Below are 19,430 nucleotides of genomic sequence, written 5' to 3'. Positions count from 1 at the left end.
AAATATTTTTCGAGACATCAAATTGGCGGGCCCGTTATAATTTGGTTGAAGTTAATAATTGAAGAATTATTAACCATTCAAAATGCTTAACAATCATATCGATGCACCCCACCTTAATCCTTCCAAAACATTACAGTTGCTCTGTTCACGTGATCTTGCCTCCTTACTTGTCAACTTATGTCTCTCTTTTTTTTTTTTCTTCTCCAATTTCAATTTTGATTTATTCGGATAAATGAATCATAAATAGAAATAATTTCCAAATATTTGTGATCCAGACAAGCACACTCAGAAATATTAATACTACTTTTTATTACCGTCAAAAAAAAAAAAATACTACTTTTTATTAATATATCTTTATTAATTAAATTTTGAAAAACGTTTAACTATTTTTTGAATGAATCAAATAAAGATAAAACATAAAGTTTGTATGTAAAATAGAATTTTTTTAATGATTTTTCTTAATCTATCTGTTAAAAGTCTATATAATTGAGATTTAGAATATAAAAAACAACAATCAATTTTTGGTAATCAATGTTTACATATCCTAATAAGTTGGTTAGGTATTTACTAATCATTTGATAAAATTCATGCTATTTTCAATAAAAATTGTCAAATCATTCGCTTTAGTATGTAAAATATCTCATGATTTGAGATGCATTATTCAACTTAACCTTCTCTCTTGGTTAAGTGCAATATATGCATACAGATATGTATGCATGTATAGGCATATTTATGTACCATAGAAATGTACAATGCATTATTCATGAGCTCATTTAATAATTACAAGTGCTACACCAATAATATCCCATCAAACAAATTTAAGCAAAAAAAAATAATGAAAGTTGGGGGATGAAATGAATATTTGCACCTGGCACACCACGTGTGATGTTTGCTCAATTCTTTCAAACACTTGGGGTCAAACAATGGAACACACATACATCTCAACAATTCAATCATTTGCTTCAAATAATTAAAATAATGAATAACTACTCCGTACAAGATACAACTCTATCATCCAGCCTTGCAAATCCACAGCCCCCCCATTGATTCTCTTGGAGTTCGCACGTGCCATTGTGCGAATGAGATACAAGATTTTGGTTACCTAATCTTGAGGTGAATTTTTCAAGATTTTTATTTATTTGGGTAGTTGAGGATTTGGCGGATAACTACTTGATTGAAGTACAATTAATTGGGAAATTTATACTTTTTGATTTAATGTTTTGTACACGATAATAATTTGTTAAAGGCAAAAGATTTCTACTCAACCAACCTCTCCAGGTCACAATAATGGGGTAAACTTGCAATAATATGAATATATGCAACACTGACGGCAAGAAATGACTTATTTTGGCTAATGATATAAAATGTAAAACCTTAACAGTAGATCAAATTGACCTCTCTTGGATTTAGCAAGTTCTTAGAGAAATTTTTAGAAACTCACACATTCAAACGTATGATGTTATATAACGCATCAGGTGAGACCAGATCGATAGTCTAGGATCGACGTAGAACGTTGCTTGAAACAAATCGCCACCAATCACCAGAACGAATTTTGAAAATTAAATAGCATAGCACAAACAGAATAGCATTCTTACATGGAAAGTTTCAGAAAACGACAAGGCATCCACACAAGGGAGGAATAAATAAAAGCTTATTTGAGCACCTATAATGGGGGGGCGTTGTACGGGTGATGGCCATAGTATGGAGCTTGGCCTGTCGTAGGCGGCGCATACAATGTAGGAAGTGAGGGCAGCATTCCAGGTTGATGAGCACTGCAACATTACATGGTAAACTTCATTTGCATCTTTCCTCGAATGAGTAGTCTCTTTATTCATATGGCATGTTTATTAGCAATCCAGAGTTTGTCTAACTTCTACTTCATTTAATGTTACATTTGAAGAAATTGAATCGATAGATAATGTATTTTTGAAATGACTTTGAAAATGATTTCATGAAACATGTTATTAACCATCAAAACACATGGAATATGAGAGTCGGTCAACTTTTGAGCGAAAGATCAAGACTCAATTGCAAATTGCAACTATCCACCAGCCTCTCCCATTTATTTATATAAAAATTACTCAATAAAAATTCGTCGCGGATCTAGGCACGTTATCAAAATTATCTTCTAAGATACAAACCTGTTGGTATAGAGACCGTGGACATGGCTGTAACCTTGGTATAGTGCATCTGACATGCCATGCCTGCACAAATAACAGCATTTATAATTACTTAGCTTACTTCATAACAAGTTTTCGAAACACATGTAAACTCAAATCTGGATGAGAACGAAATTACCAACTTACATTGGTTGCTGAATTGGTAATTGTTGCGACTGAACAGCCGTTTGTTGTAGTTGACCACCTGCTTGTCGCATCAACTCAGCATACACATATTCATCAACACGTTGTTTGGCAAGAGCAACCTAACAAAGATATTGGCATCAAGAATCCAAAAAATTGCACTAGTCTTAAACTAAGAATTCAGCCAGTTCGGATCCAAATTTTGTGTGATTAGTAATTTTAGGTTTCCCATCAATTGGGATGGTGCAGTAATGTAACATGATTAGCAGAAAAAAATTATCGTGAAAAGCAAGTCCGACTAGTGAATCACTTGAAAACTTCATCAGATTTTATCCAGAAAAGAGGAAAAATGTACAAGAAAAAGAAGCCCAACCTGTTGAGCACTACCGCCAAGATGGATTTGCCTTTGTGTTTGTTCACCTCGGCCACCATGAACCTGCATAACGAATGTGAAAGAGCGAAAAGAAAATAAACGTCCAAGACCCAAACCTTTGAACTATAAATTGGTAGTATAACCTCCATAAGTTTGATGGCACGTAAACATAAAAAGGAAAACAAAACAAATATGAGCATTTTGACACTATCTATGACTTCTCAACCTGTTTTACACGGCATGAGAATTTGACGTATAAAGTCATTGCTGACTGTAGTAAAGTTATGGACATATGGTGATATTAATATATTCATTTCCTTCAATCATGTATAACAATCTGCTAGCACAAGACAGAAATTACCGGAAATAAATATGTATGCATGAGCACACCCAGTCGCCCAATCAATTATTTTCGAAGTAAATTCTGCTATGAAAGCCAGAGGCATTTGAACAGATGCAGTGTAAATTTGAAATACCTTGATATTTGCTCCGGACTCATTTCTGATCCTTGATATGTTAGCACCAAACCGCCCAATCAACCCACCCACCAGGTTTTCAGGAACCAATAAATCCAGGTTAACATATTCAGCTGCAAGATTTTTAGTCTTAAGTAAGATGTATTTATCGGAAATACAAACATAGTTTCACCAAATATTGCAATTAAGCTATCAAAATTCAGTAATACTGGTGCGCAAAGGGTTAGTACCAGAAGCGGGATCCAAGTACTGTTGAGGCTGCCGTTGAAAACCAGAATTATAAGTTGGGCTTATTGATATCACTTGCTTTGGCGGGTTCTCTCTAAACATAGTGACAGTACTATTAAAAACAAAGGACAGGAAGGTGAATTAACGCCACACAAACCACCAATGCTCACCTAAGTTGGCAACCAATTTCAACTACAGCTCTAAGAACAACAGGGATATCTCCTGATATCTGCGAAAACAACACGAGCAACACTCTCACAGAATCAATAAAAGAGTTTCAGCATTTTAGGGAAGGGTTGATACTGGAACAAATTAATTATGGATCTCAATATTCTAGATCCATCAGGCAGGCAAAGAGAGTACTTAAATTGCTTTTGCAGGTCCAGCGTCATTGGTTAGGCCATGCATGACATAGCCAAAAATTTGTGGAATTTATATAAAAAAATTTAGAATCTGAGCCGTTTTCCATTTAAAAAGAATTGAGTATAAGAATAGGCAGTGCACATGGAAAAAAATCAGTATAACCCACTCATTAATCCACCGTACTATTTCAATTCTATGCAGTTGATGGGCAAGAACATGTTGATATAAAAGATGTGATCACCATCCGCTAACCTGAACAACGCGATCTGACTCATGGGCGGACGCATATGGGGGTAACTGACTAGGAGAAAGAACTGTAATATTTGCTCCAGAGGAATTCCTCAAGTTCTCTATGTTTTGACCTGAAACTCCAATCAAACCACCGGCTTGAGAACCAGCAATCAGAAGCCTCACTGTATTAGCTGCCACATGTCCGGTGCCAACTTTCACTGTCTCCACATTACCACTACAGTCTTCCTTTAAAAATAGTAGGAAAGAAACGTTCCATATCAATGTCAGATAAAAAATCATCTCACATTCTCTAATTCAACAAGATAGTCACAGCAAAACAACAAGAACTAGACTAAGTAGAAGGAAACAAACAACGGCTCTTGCACTGAATGTTCTTGAACTCGAATATGGTCACCTGCTCAATCCATACTCATGGGTGAAACAAGCTTGTACATTTGGCCCTCCTGCCATATTCCACCCCAAATCCCAATAACAGTTCACTCATGTTTGCAAGGTCTACAGAGATTTTAATATCATTTGTTTAGAAAACTATTAATTCTTGTCACAATTTATTGTGCAAATACCTAAGCAAGTCTAGGTTAGTATTTGTAATTCTTAATCCACAATAACAGTATCCACTCTAAACACTTCGTCTGCATACGCAAGAATAGTCTCCTGACATTGCACGCTCCCAGTCATATAAAGTAGAAATAATGTCCATTCTTAATTAATGTCACAATTAGTCTATTGTAGATTGCTGATTCTCATCTTGAGATTTCATAGGCAGTCAGCACTTGTTAGAGGTTCATCACATCCGAGTCGGTAAAAAACCACACAAATTCAACTGATGTGAAGTTGAACCAAACCACCAAGTAAGATGCAATGTCCAGAGCAATTATTCAAATGGAAATTTTTGAAAAGCTTTATCATATTCTAGTCACAGTACCTTGAGGATAAGGCTAACAATTTGATGAAGAGCATTTTCCGCATCAGAGAAAACACTGTCGCTGTCTTTGGAACTTACGATGATCACACGCTCTTCATGTCGCTGCAAAACCGTCACTTCAATAAATATTCACATCCAGAAATAGCATCACCAAAGTACAGAAACTCTAAGATTACATAACAATGAAAGTTGGACGAGATATTCGAAAGACAATTCTACCCATCAGCTCAAGAAACCCATTCTGGAAATGCCATGGTTTCACTGAGGCATGTGAATGATGGGGTCTCTTTGATATCTGGACCCAGTTGAGCTAGCCCTATGGACACATAATTATAAGCCGGACCCAGAAAAGGTTGCCTTTAGGATCCATACTTTTCAATATTGTTTTCTTGACAGGATGCTAAATTGACCTAAATTTGGATTCAGCAACCCTTGATCCCATCCCCACCCAAACACCTACAACACATAAAGAAGGGAGAAGGGAGGGAAAAAGGGGGGTTTGATCAGATGGAGAATTGGAGGTATGAAGGGAGAGCAACGGCCATGAGGCCAGGGCCACTCCAAGGGATTGGGGTGGGGGGTTGCTGAGACTAAGGTCTAGTGAGCAATAATGCAATAGGGGCGGGGATAAATCAAGCAGCAGGGGTGGGGAATAATACAATGGGGTGGGATAAAGAAAGCAGCAGGGGGTGGGAGTAACATAATGGGGGTGGGGAACAAGATGCGATGGGGTGGGATATGAGAATTTAATCTTAAAAATACCAGATATAATCGGACGTAAATATGGATATCTAGTTTTTTGACTTTGGCGCAAAATGGATGTGGTCCAGCACCCATTTGAGATTTCCTGCAAGAATGTGATGAACCTGGATCTGATTTATTGACCCACCTTATTGGTCTAAATCCAGTTAGAAATATAGAGGGGCCTAGTCCCTCTATCTGTTAAGATAGAACTGCAGAGCAACAAAATAAGGGCGTAAGTTTCAATTCATATCCTATCAGCTTCGTTTTGTACATTACATTTGAATTTTTTTTGGGCCTGAAACCTAAAACTTATAGTCAAAAAACAAGAAAATGAAAAATAGACATCACAGCCTTCCCCCATATCAAAACTTCATTAAAGATGGCATGTGTGCTCATGCTGTTACTTCTTTTTTCATCTCTATATTCCTAGAATTAGCCTCCCTCAGCTTGCTGAGTTGCCATAGGTACCAAAAATTTGAAATCCAAACCAAGTACAAGTTGCATCGTAACCAATTAAAATTTCACATTGTTACCTTCGCCCTGTCTTCTACACTTCGAATGGACAACAAATCAACTAAGTACCAAAGTTCAGACTGCCTTAACAAATTAAAACAACAAAATATAATTCCAGCATTTAATTTACATCAGAATCAGATATTTATTTTGAAAAAAATTGAAATTTCAACGGCTCGACGAAAAAAAAATAAAATTAAGCCGATGCCAAACTTCTTGCTTCCTCTTTGCAACACATCCCTTCCGTTTATCCAAATAAAATCAACACTAGAAATAGGACAATCAATCCATGATCAGAACTGCAGCACAACTTACTTACCGAGATGGCATCAGCAATCTTGATAGTAGCTCTAGTATCCTCCCGAACCTTCTGAATTCGATGGCCCCCCTTCCCAATGACCTTTCCGATCTGCCTTGACGGCACCACGATGCGATATATCAAATCTTGTGTAGCAACGACACGCCGCTTCGCTGCCGGCGTGTCTGCTGAGGTCCCTTTATATGCATCGGCCTCCGTGTCATCCTCGCGAGGCCTCTTAAGCGTTGGAGCCGGAATATCAGCCGTCACAGAGACCTCTGGTGGTTCCGGCAGTGCCGTTGAAGGATTCATGCGAGACGCTGATGGTGACGGAGGACTAGGGTTAGGATATGAATTCGGATCCCCAGATGGATTCGGATTTTGCAAATGGATCGGGTCCGCGAGGTTTTGTACTGACATTATTGTTTGCACGAAACCTAGTCTCGGCTTCGTAGCGTACAAAATCAAAGATACTAGCGAGTCCTGTACACACGCCACGCGACCATTCGCTTTTTAAAATTATTATTATTATTATTAAAATTAAAATTGTAGTATGATGATGAAAAATAATCATCATTATCATTTTTTTAGATCGATCATCGTCATTATCATTATTGATGATGAGACGACGATAAATAATTAATAGTTTAGATAGATAAGGTTAAAAATACATTTTAATTTAAAATAATAATTTTTTTCCACAAAAACTTGTATGAGACGGGTTTACGAGTTAATTTTATGAACTGATTTACTCGACCGACCGATGAAAAAGTGCTAACTTTTTATACCAAATACCTAAAAATATTAATTTTGATTACAAAATTGATAATGTCGACACATCATATGAATATAGCTTTGTGATTATTTCACAACGACCTATTTTTTTTTTTTCCTCTCATTATTAAGGTATGAATGTCTCCTGTGAGATGAATAAATATTCATAATAAAAATGCGATTCATATCTGTATTGAAAAAACAAATTAACATTCAACAAAAAAATAATATTTTTTAATAATTAAGATCGGATTGGGTCTGATTACAGATCGTTAGATTTTTTGTGTATGCAACAGCCGAAAAAGAAGATTGAAAAATGACCTTTGGTCAAAAAAATTTGTTAATCTATGAGCTTTCTTAAATTTTTTTTGCAAATTACCTTCAAAAATATATGAAATACAAAGACCAAACAATGTGTAAAGTTAAGAAGGTTAAATGTCAAATATCATTTAGCTAAATAATTCTGATTTTTTTTTTTTGAGACAAATAATTCTGAATTTTTAAAGTCAGGGAATCCATCATTCAGTAATTAGATTTATAATTTCCAAGAAAAGCTAACAGCAAACACAAGTCAACGCCTTTTCATTTCCTCGCCTGATATTGAAATGAGCCCATCCTTCTTAAATCAAATCAAAATACCTTAACAAAAGTAAGAATAACATAATGTTTAACCTTTGTGACATGAATTCAGACGCATCCCTGAAAACCGAATTTCTTGGTCACAGTAACTACGCTAACATATCTACTTCAACTAAAGTCTGGACATGAACTGGGATGCACGAAGCAAAGTATTCGGACCACTAATTTGTACACACATATTTTAGGATAAAATCTTGGGACTAAGTTGTGTCCCACAATCTAGACAATGTACCGAGTGATCTTTCTGCTGCTGAAAAAACGTACAGCAGTCGAATTAAGTAAATTTTTGAATCCAAGTGTTTCACTCATCTTTGTTGGCAAGTTCGTGCCTCTTCTTGAGCCCTCCCTCAACCAGCAGAGTCAGAAGAGCTTCGCATACTTGAGATGCATTGGCTTCTGATGGATCGTCGTCCAGTGACGAGTAAACCATCCAAGCATGGTCGAGCCTGCGTTTTGGCCGTACAACAATCGAACCGGGGACCTCAGCATCACGACAAGTTACGAGCCCGTCGCTCTTTTCACCATACCTGATCTGAAGCAGCTGAGCACATGCAGCCATTGCTGCACCAAGAGGAATCACAACAGGGAGTGTCGTAAGTGAACCACTAGCGAGAGGGGAAAACATGGGTAGTTCTGCATGGGCCACACGAGATAATGTAGCCAAAACAGCAGGAGAAATGCTGGCCTCTGTGTGGAAAGAAACAACGGGCAGCTCCCTGGGTAAATGGTATTCTCTCAAGAAGTTTTTTCTCCTCTCGTACGTTAAATCTTCAAGCGCCTGCATGTCACCCTTCATAACAGCTAAAAGCATTAGCACATTCTATTGCTACAATGTATGGCAAATTTTGTGCAATCTGCTGTTAGTAAATTAATAAATATTGTCTCCAAATCCATCAGACTACACCAAAGAAACCAAATAAATTGGCATCTTACTCAATATTTCACGTAAGTTTTTCATTTCAAGATTACAATAAACCTGATAAACTGTGTATCCCATCCCAATTCCAAACATTTTGTTTTTAGTCATTTTAGGTTCTATATATGTCGATGGTACTTTATAATAAAATACACCAAACACTTAGGGAAACAAGAAACAATATCAGAATAAAGGCCAGATGGAAGAATACCTTAATAACTTTACAAATCAGGATCTCCATAAGCTTACGGACGTTGAAGTAATCACCAAGCTGTCCTTCCCGTAATATATCTGAAGCAATTGGACTACCTCCATATGGACTTTGTGCTAATGCTAGCCCCGCAACCTTCTCTTTGAGTTCATCCCAGTACATGGACAAAGAGGCAGCCGCATCTACACCCCCCTTACTATGGCCAAGTAGCAAAACGCGTTTCTTTGAACCCCAATATAATTCCTCTATGTAGTCCTTTATCTCTTTTGCGTTCTTATCTACAGAAGCCTAAACTTTAAATTCATTAATAATAATAAAAAATAACACAAAGTAAACAGTGTAAATCGACAAATACCTCACTGTGAATTTTGGCTATATGACAGGTGAGCCCCATCTTTGAAAAACTTGTTTTCGTATTCACAAAGTAAAGAGGCCCATGGTTGCTGAAAAGACCTACAGAAGTAGCAAAAACAAACAATTAAACATAACATAATCTGATAGCTGAGAGTACTGAGAATCATTTTCATTGTGTAATTATTATTTATTATGCGTGTAAATAACCCAATGCAGGAGAATTCATATTCCCAGCCCTTGAGAAGCACCAAAACAAATTTACAATACAAACTATTACTGTTGAAAAATTTTATTGTTCAACTACTTCCTCTAACCATAACACAAGGATGAAAGTGAGCAGAAAATGAAGCTGATCGTTATTTTCAAATATTTTGGAATGATATTAATGTTGCTAAGCAAATTATGCGCTGTTCATAATCATAATGTACAGAATTGCCATGAGAGTAATAAATATTACGCTAACTCAACATAGCTTTTGTGTTTTCACTTTTATGATCTGTTGTACATATCCTTTCACCTGCTAGTTGGGAGGGAATTATGACAAAATTCACGGATCTGCCTTCAGGTGCCGGGGTAGTTGGCAAAACAACCTTGATACAAACTTTTTTTAAACAATAATCCTCCCAAGTGTATTTGCATACACTTGGGGAAGCTACTATTTAAAAATGAAATTTGACCAAGGTCACTCCCCCAAATTTCCCTCAGGTGCCTGACAAAAAGGTCTCCAGAGATACTACTTTATTAGCTAACTAGGGGAAATGAGTTGCTACCTGGGACCAACAAGTAAACCATTGTATTTGGCAACCCATGCAATCCATGCCTGATAGAGAAACACGACTAAATCATACACATGAATTAAAAATATATCTAATGAGAATATGAGATATGCTGGAAAAATACACATAGAATAAACCTTATATCATCAAGTATTTCGGTAAATCTTCCAGTTCCATCTTCAACTGGTGGCATGTTTGGATCTCGTTGTAGCCATCCAATGTCATCAGCAGAGCCTTGAACTGTCCTCTTGACCTTTTCAACAAGGCTAATAATAGCAAGAACAATAATAAGATAATTTCATAAATAAATAGAGCAAGAAAATGAGAATGTGAAGTGCAACAAAATCAAGGTTTATCGTTTGATGAGTTGTATAAAGTAGCTGATTGGCAAGAAAATGACATAACTAGACAGGATCTGACAAACACTTCTTTCTTTGCAAAAAAATTGGGATTAAGTTTTCATGTAAAATAGGATATGCCAACCCATCAAATACAAAGCACAATGCCCATGCATTGAATCCACTAAATATAACAGAGGCGCCATCTAGTAGGCTCAGACAATTATTACCCTTGAAAAAGGGTAATGCCATTTTGGCGGTTGTTATTTGATTGTACAAGCAAGCTAGAACTTTCAGAAGGCTCTCCAGCAGCGTTCCTGGTTATTCCACCGTGTACTACTGGAGCATCAAATTTGGTATCAACTGATTCAAGAACAGATGAAACGCTGCCACTTGAAGACATATTCTGATTAGGTGTCAAAGATATGGCTTCTCCTGAAGCAAACGTCAAAATTTCCCGCCCATCAGAGTCTTCAGATACAGGTCCCACTGCAAGAAATATATGCATTAGTGATTAGTTGAACAACATAACTTTCAAAGCATTGCCAATTCTATCAAATCATTTTTGGTTCTTAGGGAACGAGATGTAGGAGAAAATATATAATTTATACAAAAAGGGAGGCAAGCTTTTTGTGACGTGATGAACCAAATCAAGTTAAATAAAATATGTCGTCGTGAAATATTTTTACCATATGATCAAATAGCCAAAAAAAAAATCAAAAGTAAATAAATTACTGTATCTTGCGCCACATGGAACAACTTCGCGGTATTCAACACTATATATGGATTTAGTTGGTCGCCCAATGATCTCAAATCTTAAACCCTACCTAATTTAATCCATTCCCATATTAAATTCATCACTAAAAATGCCATAACCTCCCATATCCTTCAATAGCTGACCAGCCTGCTTTCTGAAAAAAATACCTTTATGCCTTCTCTTTAAATAATCAAGTGATAAAATATATTTTTCCCACTCGGATGAAAACGTATTTTTTAGTTTCATTCATCTCACATTGCCTCGTTATGTCATAAATGGAAAATCTATGCCTTGCTTAAATCCAATAACTTTTTTAGTGATTTTTAAGCGTAAAACAGACATCTAAATAAGTAAATCTCAAATACCCCAAGATGCTAGTACTCGACATCAAGAAAATTGAGGGAAATGATTCAAGGAACAGTAGAATACAGGAAAAATGAGGTCGAGAATGTGGATAGAGAGGATGCTAGTTTTCAACAACTTGTGTTCAATTATTGTTATACTTAACATTCTCAATGTCTGGAACACATCAATCCATTGAACAAACACCAAAGTATGGATAAATACCATATTAGCTAAAGATCAATTTAAATTAAAAGTTGTGATGTGTAATACATCGACACTTTGAGTAACAAACAACTTGCATATGCAAAGGCTTCTTAATCTGACATCGTTTGTGTTTCTCAATTTCTAAAAATCAAAATTTCACGTCCATTTCCTATGCGTCCAACAGATGTCCAAATTATCATCTATTTTAAAGTTCCACCGTCCATATGACATTCAGAAGACTCTTGATATGCAAATTAAAGTAAACAACAAAAGGGACAGCAATAAGATATGACACAGAAAGAGAAAAACGATAGAGAAACATTATCAGAAAACAATATTGAAACATAGCTCATTGGATCACAGCTAAAGACGACTCATAGACAAAAAAAGATGAGACTGCTTATGCTTCAATAACAACAGAAAAAACCCGCAAACATACATGGAGATCCAGTTGCAAGAGTTTATTTTTAAAATCAATTGGTAATCTGCATCAGCAACAATCATAGTTTTCCATCAATATTGAAAATTTAAAATTTTACCCACATGTATACAGTTACAATAGAATAAAAACGCAATAAATACATAATAAATGCATACAGAATCATTGATGTAGAAGCTTTTTCCTATGAAATTATAACTTTCAGAAATAGCTGAATAGAAGATACCCGAAACATTAGTGAAGCAGCGCGTGAAAATCGAAGTAGTTTCAGCGAGATAAGAAGCAGCATCATTCAGAGATGGTACTGATGTAAATAACTGCGGAATACCAGGCCGGTCGTTTCTCGTCGAACTTCCATTTTCCTTGACAAAAGAACTCCACGAATCAAAATAATCATAATGAAAGCATATAACAGCAAGAAAATCACAAGGTGCAATAGAAGTACATTACCATCAACGGCGATTCCTCGCTAGTGGCATTTCTATGGTCCATGAATAACAGCTATTCCTCTACCTTAGAAATTACATAAAAAAATTAAAAATTAACTGGAAGGTCCTAAAGAATTCGATGAACCACGATAAATGCTGGATCCAAAGCCAATTTCAGGCCAAACAAAAAAAAAAGCCAAACAAGAAGAAGCAAACTCGGAGCTGAAACAAGATTTCTTCAACCGCCTGACAGACAAAAAATTATATAAAATCCGCAGAAAATTTAAGAATTTTCCAGAGACAAAACTGGGCAAGCATTTTAACGAAGTCGTACTATTAACAGAATTTTCAGCAATCCATATGTTTTTGGTCCAGGAGGAATACAACGGCGTCGTCTTTGTAATTCGGTGGTTATTTTAAAATTATAATATATATATATATACGTATAAAATTAAGGTTAAAAAAGATAAAAATTCTATTTCAAACAAAACAAAAAATTTCATGAAAAAACAAAAACAAAAACAAAAATGAGGGCCGATATCTACTCCATATAATTACCATTTAATTTTTTTTATATTTTTCAAAGTTCTTTATTAATTATATTCTTTAATTAAAAGAATATGTGGTTTGGATTGCCTAAAAAGTAAAGAATATTTTCTTCAGGAGATTCTATATCTGATGTGGTTTTGCTAAAATCGGATACCCGGGCCAACAAGGTAGAAGAGTGAGCTTGATTAACTGGCCGGGCTAAGAAGGTTGTAGGGCGAGTGATTTCCTGATTTTACCACTTTTCGTGCGCAATGATACCTGCACACAGGGAAAATTCACCAAAAGCTTCATTAGTGGGGCGCCGAAAGGGTTTCCGGCGGGGCCACTCCGATGCTTAAGTCAGACTCAGATAAGGAGTGGACTTAAAGAAAATATAGAGAGCAAATATAGTAATTTTTAGGCTTAAGTGACCATACCTTTACTGATACCTGTGACAATGTATTTATAGGTCTTGGAGTGAGAGAATTACTCCGCAGTTTCCGGATAGTGGCCACAATCTTGGTCGTGGATACTGGAACTGGCCACGTTTACCTTTCGCGAGTGACCAGGCTGGGATACCCGAGGTCATGGCAACGTGTAGAACATGCTCCTGAAAAGTAGTTGTTGACTAGTTCATCATGATCTGGTCTTTCCAGCCTCTTCTTCCTCACGTAACCATACGAAATGAGTTATCCGTCCAGCCCTGAGCTACCCGCTCGGCCTTTCAACCCTTACTGTTTCTCTCCGAACAACAGCTCTGATACCTTGCTCTCCCGGGATATCACCACTCTTCCTTAAAATAGTCGGGCTAGAGCCCTGCTCGCTGTCCCGAGTGCCAACCCTGATACCCTAAACTACCCGGAGTATAACCACTCTTTCCTAAAATAGTCGGGCTAGAGCTCTGCTCGCTGTCCCGAATACCAATCCTGATACCCTAAACTTCCCGGAGTATCTCCGACAAGATATTTTTTTGACTTATTATTACAAAACACAAAGGTTGCTTCTATGTTTTTTTAACTCATTATTACAAAACACAAAAGCTACTTCTATCTTTTACTAAATTCTCCAATCGAAGGAATTCTATTTTGTTTTTTTCTACCCACTTTTTTTTGTAGACAAGGAGGTAATACAACTGGAAAATTAATGTTAGGTGGCCATTCACTTTCTTCCGGAACTGGATAGACAGTCTCTGAGTAAGCCATACACCATGTCATCGTAGAATAATACTCTGAACACAATTGATACAAGTCAATATTCGCTAACCAACTGGCTGCAATGGCATGAGCACATGGGAATCTGTCAATATCAAAAACTCGGCAAGTGCATCTTTTAGATTCCAGGTCCACAATGGCCGAGTGTCGACCACTCCGAACATCAAACTCAAGATGGCCCAATTCAAAAACTTGCATTCCTTGGGCATCAGTGAACCGGCTGCGAAGAATTCCCTCGATGGTAGGGGTCAGATTATTGTTAGCTGCAACTGATGCGTTACGATATCGGACAAACCAAGATGATGTCAGTCTCTGTAAAGAATCTAAAAGTGATATTATAGGAAGCTTTCTCTCTTCAAGTAGTCTAGCATTGATTGATTCAACCCCGTTTGTCGTCAAAATATTGTAACGAGTATTTGGGCAATATGCTCGAGTCCATCGATCAAGTGTATCTCTTTCGTCCAAAAACTGCGCAGCCTCAGGATATCTCTTCCTAAAATCACTGTATGCAACATCAAACTCGTTTTGCTTATAAATTTTTGCAATCTGCAAAAACATTTCCGTTGCGCCCTTTTTTTTGCACCTGGTTTTCAAATTCTGGGATAAATGCCACACACAATGACCATGATGTGCATTTTTATAAACACTAGAAACAGCATTAATTATTCCCTGATGTCTGTCTGAAATTATCACCAGATCAGTCGAGTCTGGTACTACTTCTAACAACTTCGTCAAAAACCAACTCCACGAAGAAGTAGACTCACCATCGACAATTCCCCACGCCAAAGGATATTGATGATAATTTCCATCCTGTGCGGATGCCACAAGTAAAACACCATTGTACTTGCCTTTCAACCATGTACCATCAATTGACACACATTTTCGCATGCTTCGATATCCCCTGACACACGCACCAAAAGCAAGAAACATATACTTGAATCGATTTTTCTCGTCAACACATATGTCTGTTATGCTTCCTCGGTTCATCTTCTCAACCATGTGCAAATAACAAGGCAGTAGAGTAAAACTCTTGGTAGGATCACCTTTCAAAATATTGTCTGCTAGTTCTTTTCCTCTCCAAGCCTTGTAATATGATATATCAGCATTCATATTATTGCGCATCATCGCCATGACCGCTTTCGGTGTTATTTGTACTTGATTACCTTGAAAATTATTCACCAACATATCATGAACAACAATCGAACTAGCTCCACGGATTCTCTTACGCCTCCCCGTCAAATCACAAGTATGTGTATTGCAATATTTTCGAATGGAGAATACATGTGAATCTTTCATCTTTGAGGTCCAGATTCTCCACTTACAATTAGCCACGGTACATTTCACAGCATACACCACCTGACTACTTTTTACTGTCTCAAATTCAAAACATGCTTCCAAACTGATTCTTCTTAACAAATTTTTCACCGCATCTCTGTTTGGAAATTCTTGACCAACAAACAAGTTTGAACCATCTGTGAATGAAAATGTGTCATTAACAATATCCACATTTGCAACCATATCTGACTCATTTCTTGCAATCACAACTGTCTCATTACTTGCAACCACAATTGGCTCGCTATCAATATCCACAGTTGCAACCACAACGGCCTCATTATTTGCAACCACATTTGTCTCATCAAAAGCCTCACTAATATTATTACGATCCAAAGAAACAATATTCAAATCAAAATAATCATCATAAGAGTTTTGATCGTTATAATTAGTATTGCCTTCATCAATACCAACTTCATGCACATTATCAGAAACATCCAAAAAACCAACAACATGTTCAATTTCAACTTTAAGCACTGGCCTCGTTTTCGGACAACCAAAATACAGATATGCTTTCAAATCTTGATCATTCTCTATATAAATCGGTTGAATGTTGCACGACAACTCTAGAAGGTAACTCAACCTCAGGTTGGCAGACTCTTCTATTTTCCCAGCTCTATATAGTTCACGATTTAAATTTTCAAGAAGAAAAAAATCATCATATACTGGAATAGCTGCAAACTTTGAATTCGATCCGGGATTCCATTTATATACGTTTTCTTCACTCGCTTCCCATCTACCATCGAAATGAACAACTATTACCGTAGGCATAACCTACAAAATTCACATAAATTATAAGAATAAAACTATTTTAATCACAAAAAATAACAAGAACACTACATGCTCTGTCTATGATCTACCCATGGTCAACCAAAAGAGTTCTGGGTACAAAATAACAAGAACTACCTATGGTTAACCAAAAAAGTTTTGGCCATGAATTCTGGGTCAACCATGGTCGACCCAAAACTCATTGGGTTGACCCAAGGCTTGGATCACCCTGGGTCGACCCAAGGAACCCCAAGGTTTGGGTAGCTTGGGTTGACCCAAGCTATGGGTTTACCCAAGCTTGGGTCGACCCAAGCCTTGGGTTGACCCAAGCTTGGGTCGACCCAAGCCTTGGGTTGACCCAAGATCTGGGTTTACCCAGGGCTTGGGTCGACCCAGAGCTTGGGTCAACCCAAGCCCTGGGTAAACCCAGAGCTTGGGTCAACCCAAGGCTTGGGTCGACCCAAGCTTTGGGTAAACCCAGGGCTTGGGTCAACCCAAGCTACCCAAACCTTGGGTTCCTTGAATCGACCCAGATTCCAACACATCATTTTTTTTATTTGCACTTGCTAAATGAAAAGAATAACGACTTAAATCAGATAAATGCTTACATTCAACAATAATGGACAAAACTCTCTTAAAAAACAAGAATGGAGAAAACTTACTTGCGCTTGTACTTTGATAAAATTTTGTTTCAAATACAGATGAATGAGCAATAGAAGATGTTTGAAATAGATTAGGTTTTTTTCACAGCTCAAGGACTAGCATCCAGATGAAGAGAAAAATGAAGAAGATTGCAGGTTTTTATAGGTTTCCCGTTTCTTTTGCGGGAGAATTTGGTTGGGGGAGAAGAAACAAATAATAAACCTCCTGACATTGTTAATTCTTTTAATTTATTTATTTATTAGGTTTAATTTTAATTCAAATGAGTCAACTCCCTGTTTTTTAAAATAAATAGTCAACATCCCTTTATTTTAAATACTTCACAAAGTAATCATACTTTTTTAACCACCCCCAATTTCAGGCCAAACAAAAAAAAAAGCCAAACAAGAAGAAGCAAACTCGGAGCTGAAACAAGATTTCTTCAACCGCCTGACAGACAAAAAATTATATAAAATCCGCAGAAAATTTAAGAATTTTCCAGAGACAAAACTGGGCAAGCATTTTAACGAAGTCGTACTATTAACAGAATTTTCAGCAATCCATATGTTTTTGGTCCAGGAGGAATACAACGGCGTCGTCTTTGTAATTCGGTGGTTATTTTAAAATTATAATATATATATATATACGTATAAAATTAAGGTTAAAAAAGATAAAAATTCTATTTCAAACAAAACAAAAAATTTCATGAAAAAACAAAAACAAAAACAAAAATGAGGGCCGATATCTACTCCATATAATTACCATTTAATTTTTTTTATATTTTTCAAAGTTCTTTATTAATTATATTCTTTAATTAAAAGAATATGTGGTTTGGATTGCCTAAAAAGTAAAGAATATTTTCTTCAGGAGATTCTATATCTGATGTGGTTTTGCTAAAATCGGATACCCGGGCCAACAAGGTAGAAGAGTGAGCTTGATTAACTGGCCGGGCTAAGAAGGTTGTAGGGCGAGTGATTTCCTGATTTTACCACTTTTCGTGCGCAATGATACCTGCACACAGGGAAAATTCACCAAAAGCTTCATTAGTGGGGCGCCGAAAGGGTTTCCGGCGGGGCCACTCCGATGCTTAAGTCAGACTCAGATAAGGAGTGGACTTAAAGAAAATATAGAGAGCAAATATAGTAATTTTTAGGCTTAAGTGACCATACCTTTACTGATACCTGTGACAATGTATTTATAGGTCTTGGAGTGAGAGAATTACTCCGCAGTTTCCGGATAGTGGCCACAATCTTGGTCGTGGATACTGGAACTGGCCACGTTTACCTTTCGCGAGTGACCAGGCTGGGATACCCGAGGTCATGGCAACGTGTAGAACATGCTCCTGAAAAGTAGTTGTTGACTAGTTCATCATGATCTGGTCTTTCCAGCCTCTTCTTCCTCACGTAACCATACGAAATGAGTTATCCGTCCAGCCCTGAGCTACCCGCTCGGCCTTTCAACCCTTACTGTTTCTCTCCGAACAACAGCTCTGATACCTTGCTCTCCCGGGATATCACCACTCTTCCTTAAAATAGTCGGGCTAGAGCCCTGCTCGCTGTCCCGAGTGCCAACCCTGATACCCTAAACTACCCGGAGTATAACCACTCTTTCCTAAAATAGTCGGGCTAGAGCTCTGCTCGCTGTCCCGAATACCAATCCTGATACCCTAAACTTCCCGGAGTATCACCAACATCATTTATATAAAAATTTATCGGATCATCAGATAATTTTTTTGTCAATACATGATAAATAAATTATATTATAATGTATTGGAAATTATTTTCGAGCAATAATAGAAATTGGTATCGATAAAAAATTAATGCTCTGTTTTATTAACAATTTAGTCAATCTGCTAGCACGTTTGAAAACAGAAACAATAAGAAATTTATATTATTATTAATCGTTTATTAAATAAATAAAATTATATCATTATAATTTTAAAAGGATAAGATACAAAGACCGACCTAAGCATACAAAGTCGTTTATTCATTTAAAATCTTAATAAGTTCTCAAACTAAGACGATATATATATTAAATAAATCTCATCGATAACAAAAAATTTACAACATAATTTGATATTTGATTGTTTCTATGATCTCAACAAAGATGGTAATAGAAGAAATTATTTTATTATATTAATTTATTATATTTTCTAATTTCTCATTTTATGCGAGGCTGTCCACTTATTTTGAGATTCTATATCCTCTGCTCCGGTGATGGAGCATGGCACATGAAACACAATGCAGATATGATATCTTGATCAACCTAAACCTATTCAGTGTAACCTCATAGTTGG

At 36.7% G+C, this 19,430-nt stretch overlaps 2 protein-coding genes across 3 annotated transcripts; both read right to left on the bottom strand.

The window, feature by feature from the left end:
- Positions 1 to 1,478: 1,478 nt before the first annotated feature.
- LOC140882123 (uncharacterized) lies at positions 1,479 to 6,928 on the bottom strand. 2 transcript variants are annotated; one of them, XM_073287897.1, is made up of 11 exons: positions 6,497 to 6,633; positions 5,683 to 5,873; positions 4,921 to 5,022; positions 3,996 to 4,220; positions 3,551 to 3,609; positions 3,383 to 3,474; positions 3,153 to 3,265; positions 2,677 to 2,739; positions 2,307 to 2,425; positions 2,142 to 2,204; positions 1,479 to 1,772 (listed from the first exon to the last, which is right to left on the bottom strand). In XM_073287897.1, the coding sequence occupies exons 2-11, from the start codon at positions 5,755 to 5,757 to the stop codon at positions 1,664 to 1,666; spliced, it is 1,020 nt and encodes a 339-aa protein (XP_073143998.1). In that variant the 5' UTR covers positions 5,758 to 5,873; positions 6,497 to 6,633; the 3' UTR covers positions 1,479 to 1,663. The 2 variants fall into 2 exon arrangements, with proteins under 2 accessions (XP_073143998.1, XP_073143997.1); XM_073287896.1 differs by lacking the exon at positions 5,683 to 5,873 and having other exon boundaries at positions 6,497 to 6,928.
- A 927-nt stretch (positions 6,929 to 7,855) lies between these two features.
- On the bottom strand, positions 7,856 to 13,028 carry LOC140882861 (uncharacterized). The gene is made up of 8 exons (XM_073289084.1): positions 12,679 to 13,028; positions 12,455 to 12,590; positions 10,714 to 10,972; positions 10,283 to 10,411; positions 10,140 to 10,189; positions 9,371 to 9,468; positions 9,016 to 9,303; positions 7,856 to 8,678 (listed from the first exon to the last, which is right to left on the bottom strand). The coding sequence occupies exons 1-8, from the start codon at positions 12,718 to 12,720 to the stop codon at positions 8,190 to 8,192; spliced, it is 1,491 nt and encodes a 496-aa protein (XP_073145185.1). The 5' UTR covers positions 12,721 to 13,028; the 3' UTR covers positions 7,856 to 8,189.
- Between the last annotated feature and the right edge of the window lie 6,402 nt (positions 13,029 to 19,430).

The sequence above is a fragment of the Henckelia pumila genome, chromosome 2, assembly GCF_033568475.1.
Source record: "Henckelia pumila isolate YLH828 chromosome 2, ASM3356847v2, whole genome shotgun sequence".
Lineage (NCBI taxonomy): Eukaryota > Viridiplantae > Streptophyta > Magnoliopsida > Lamiales > Gesneriaceae > Henckelia > Henckelia pumila.
The sequence above is the reverse complement of the archived record's forward strand: the minus strand, read 5'-3'. Positions and strand labels throughout refer to the sequence as shown.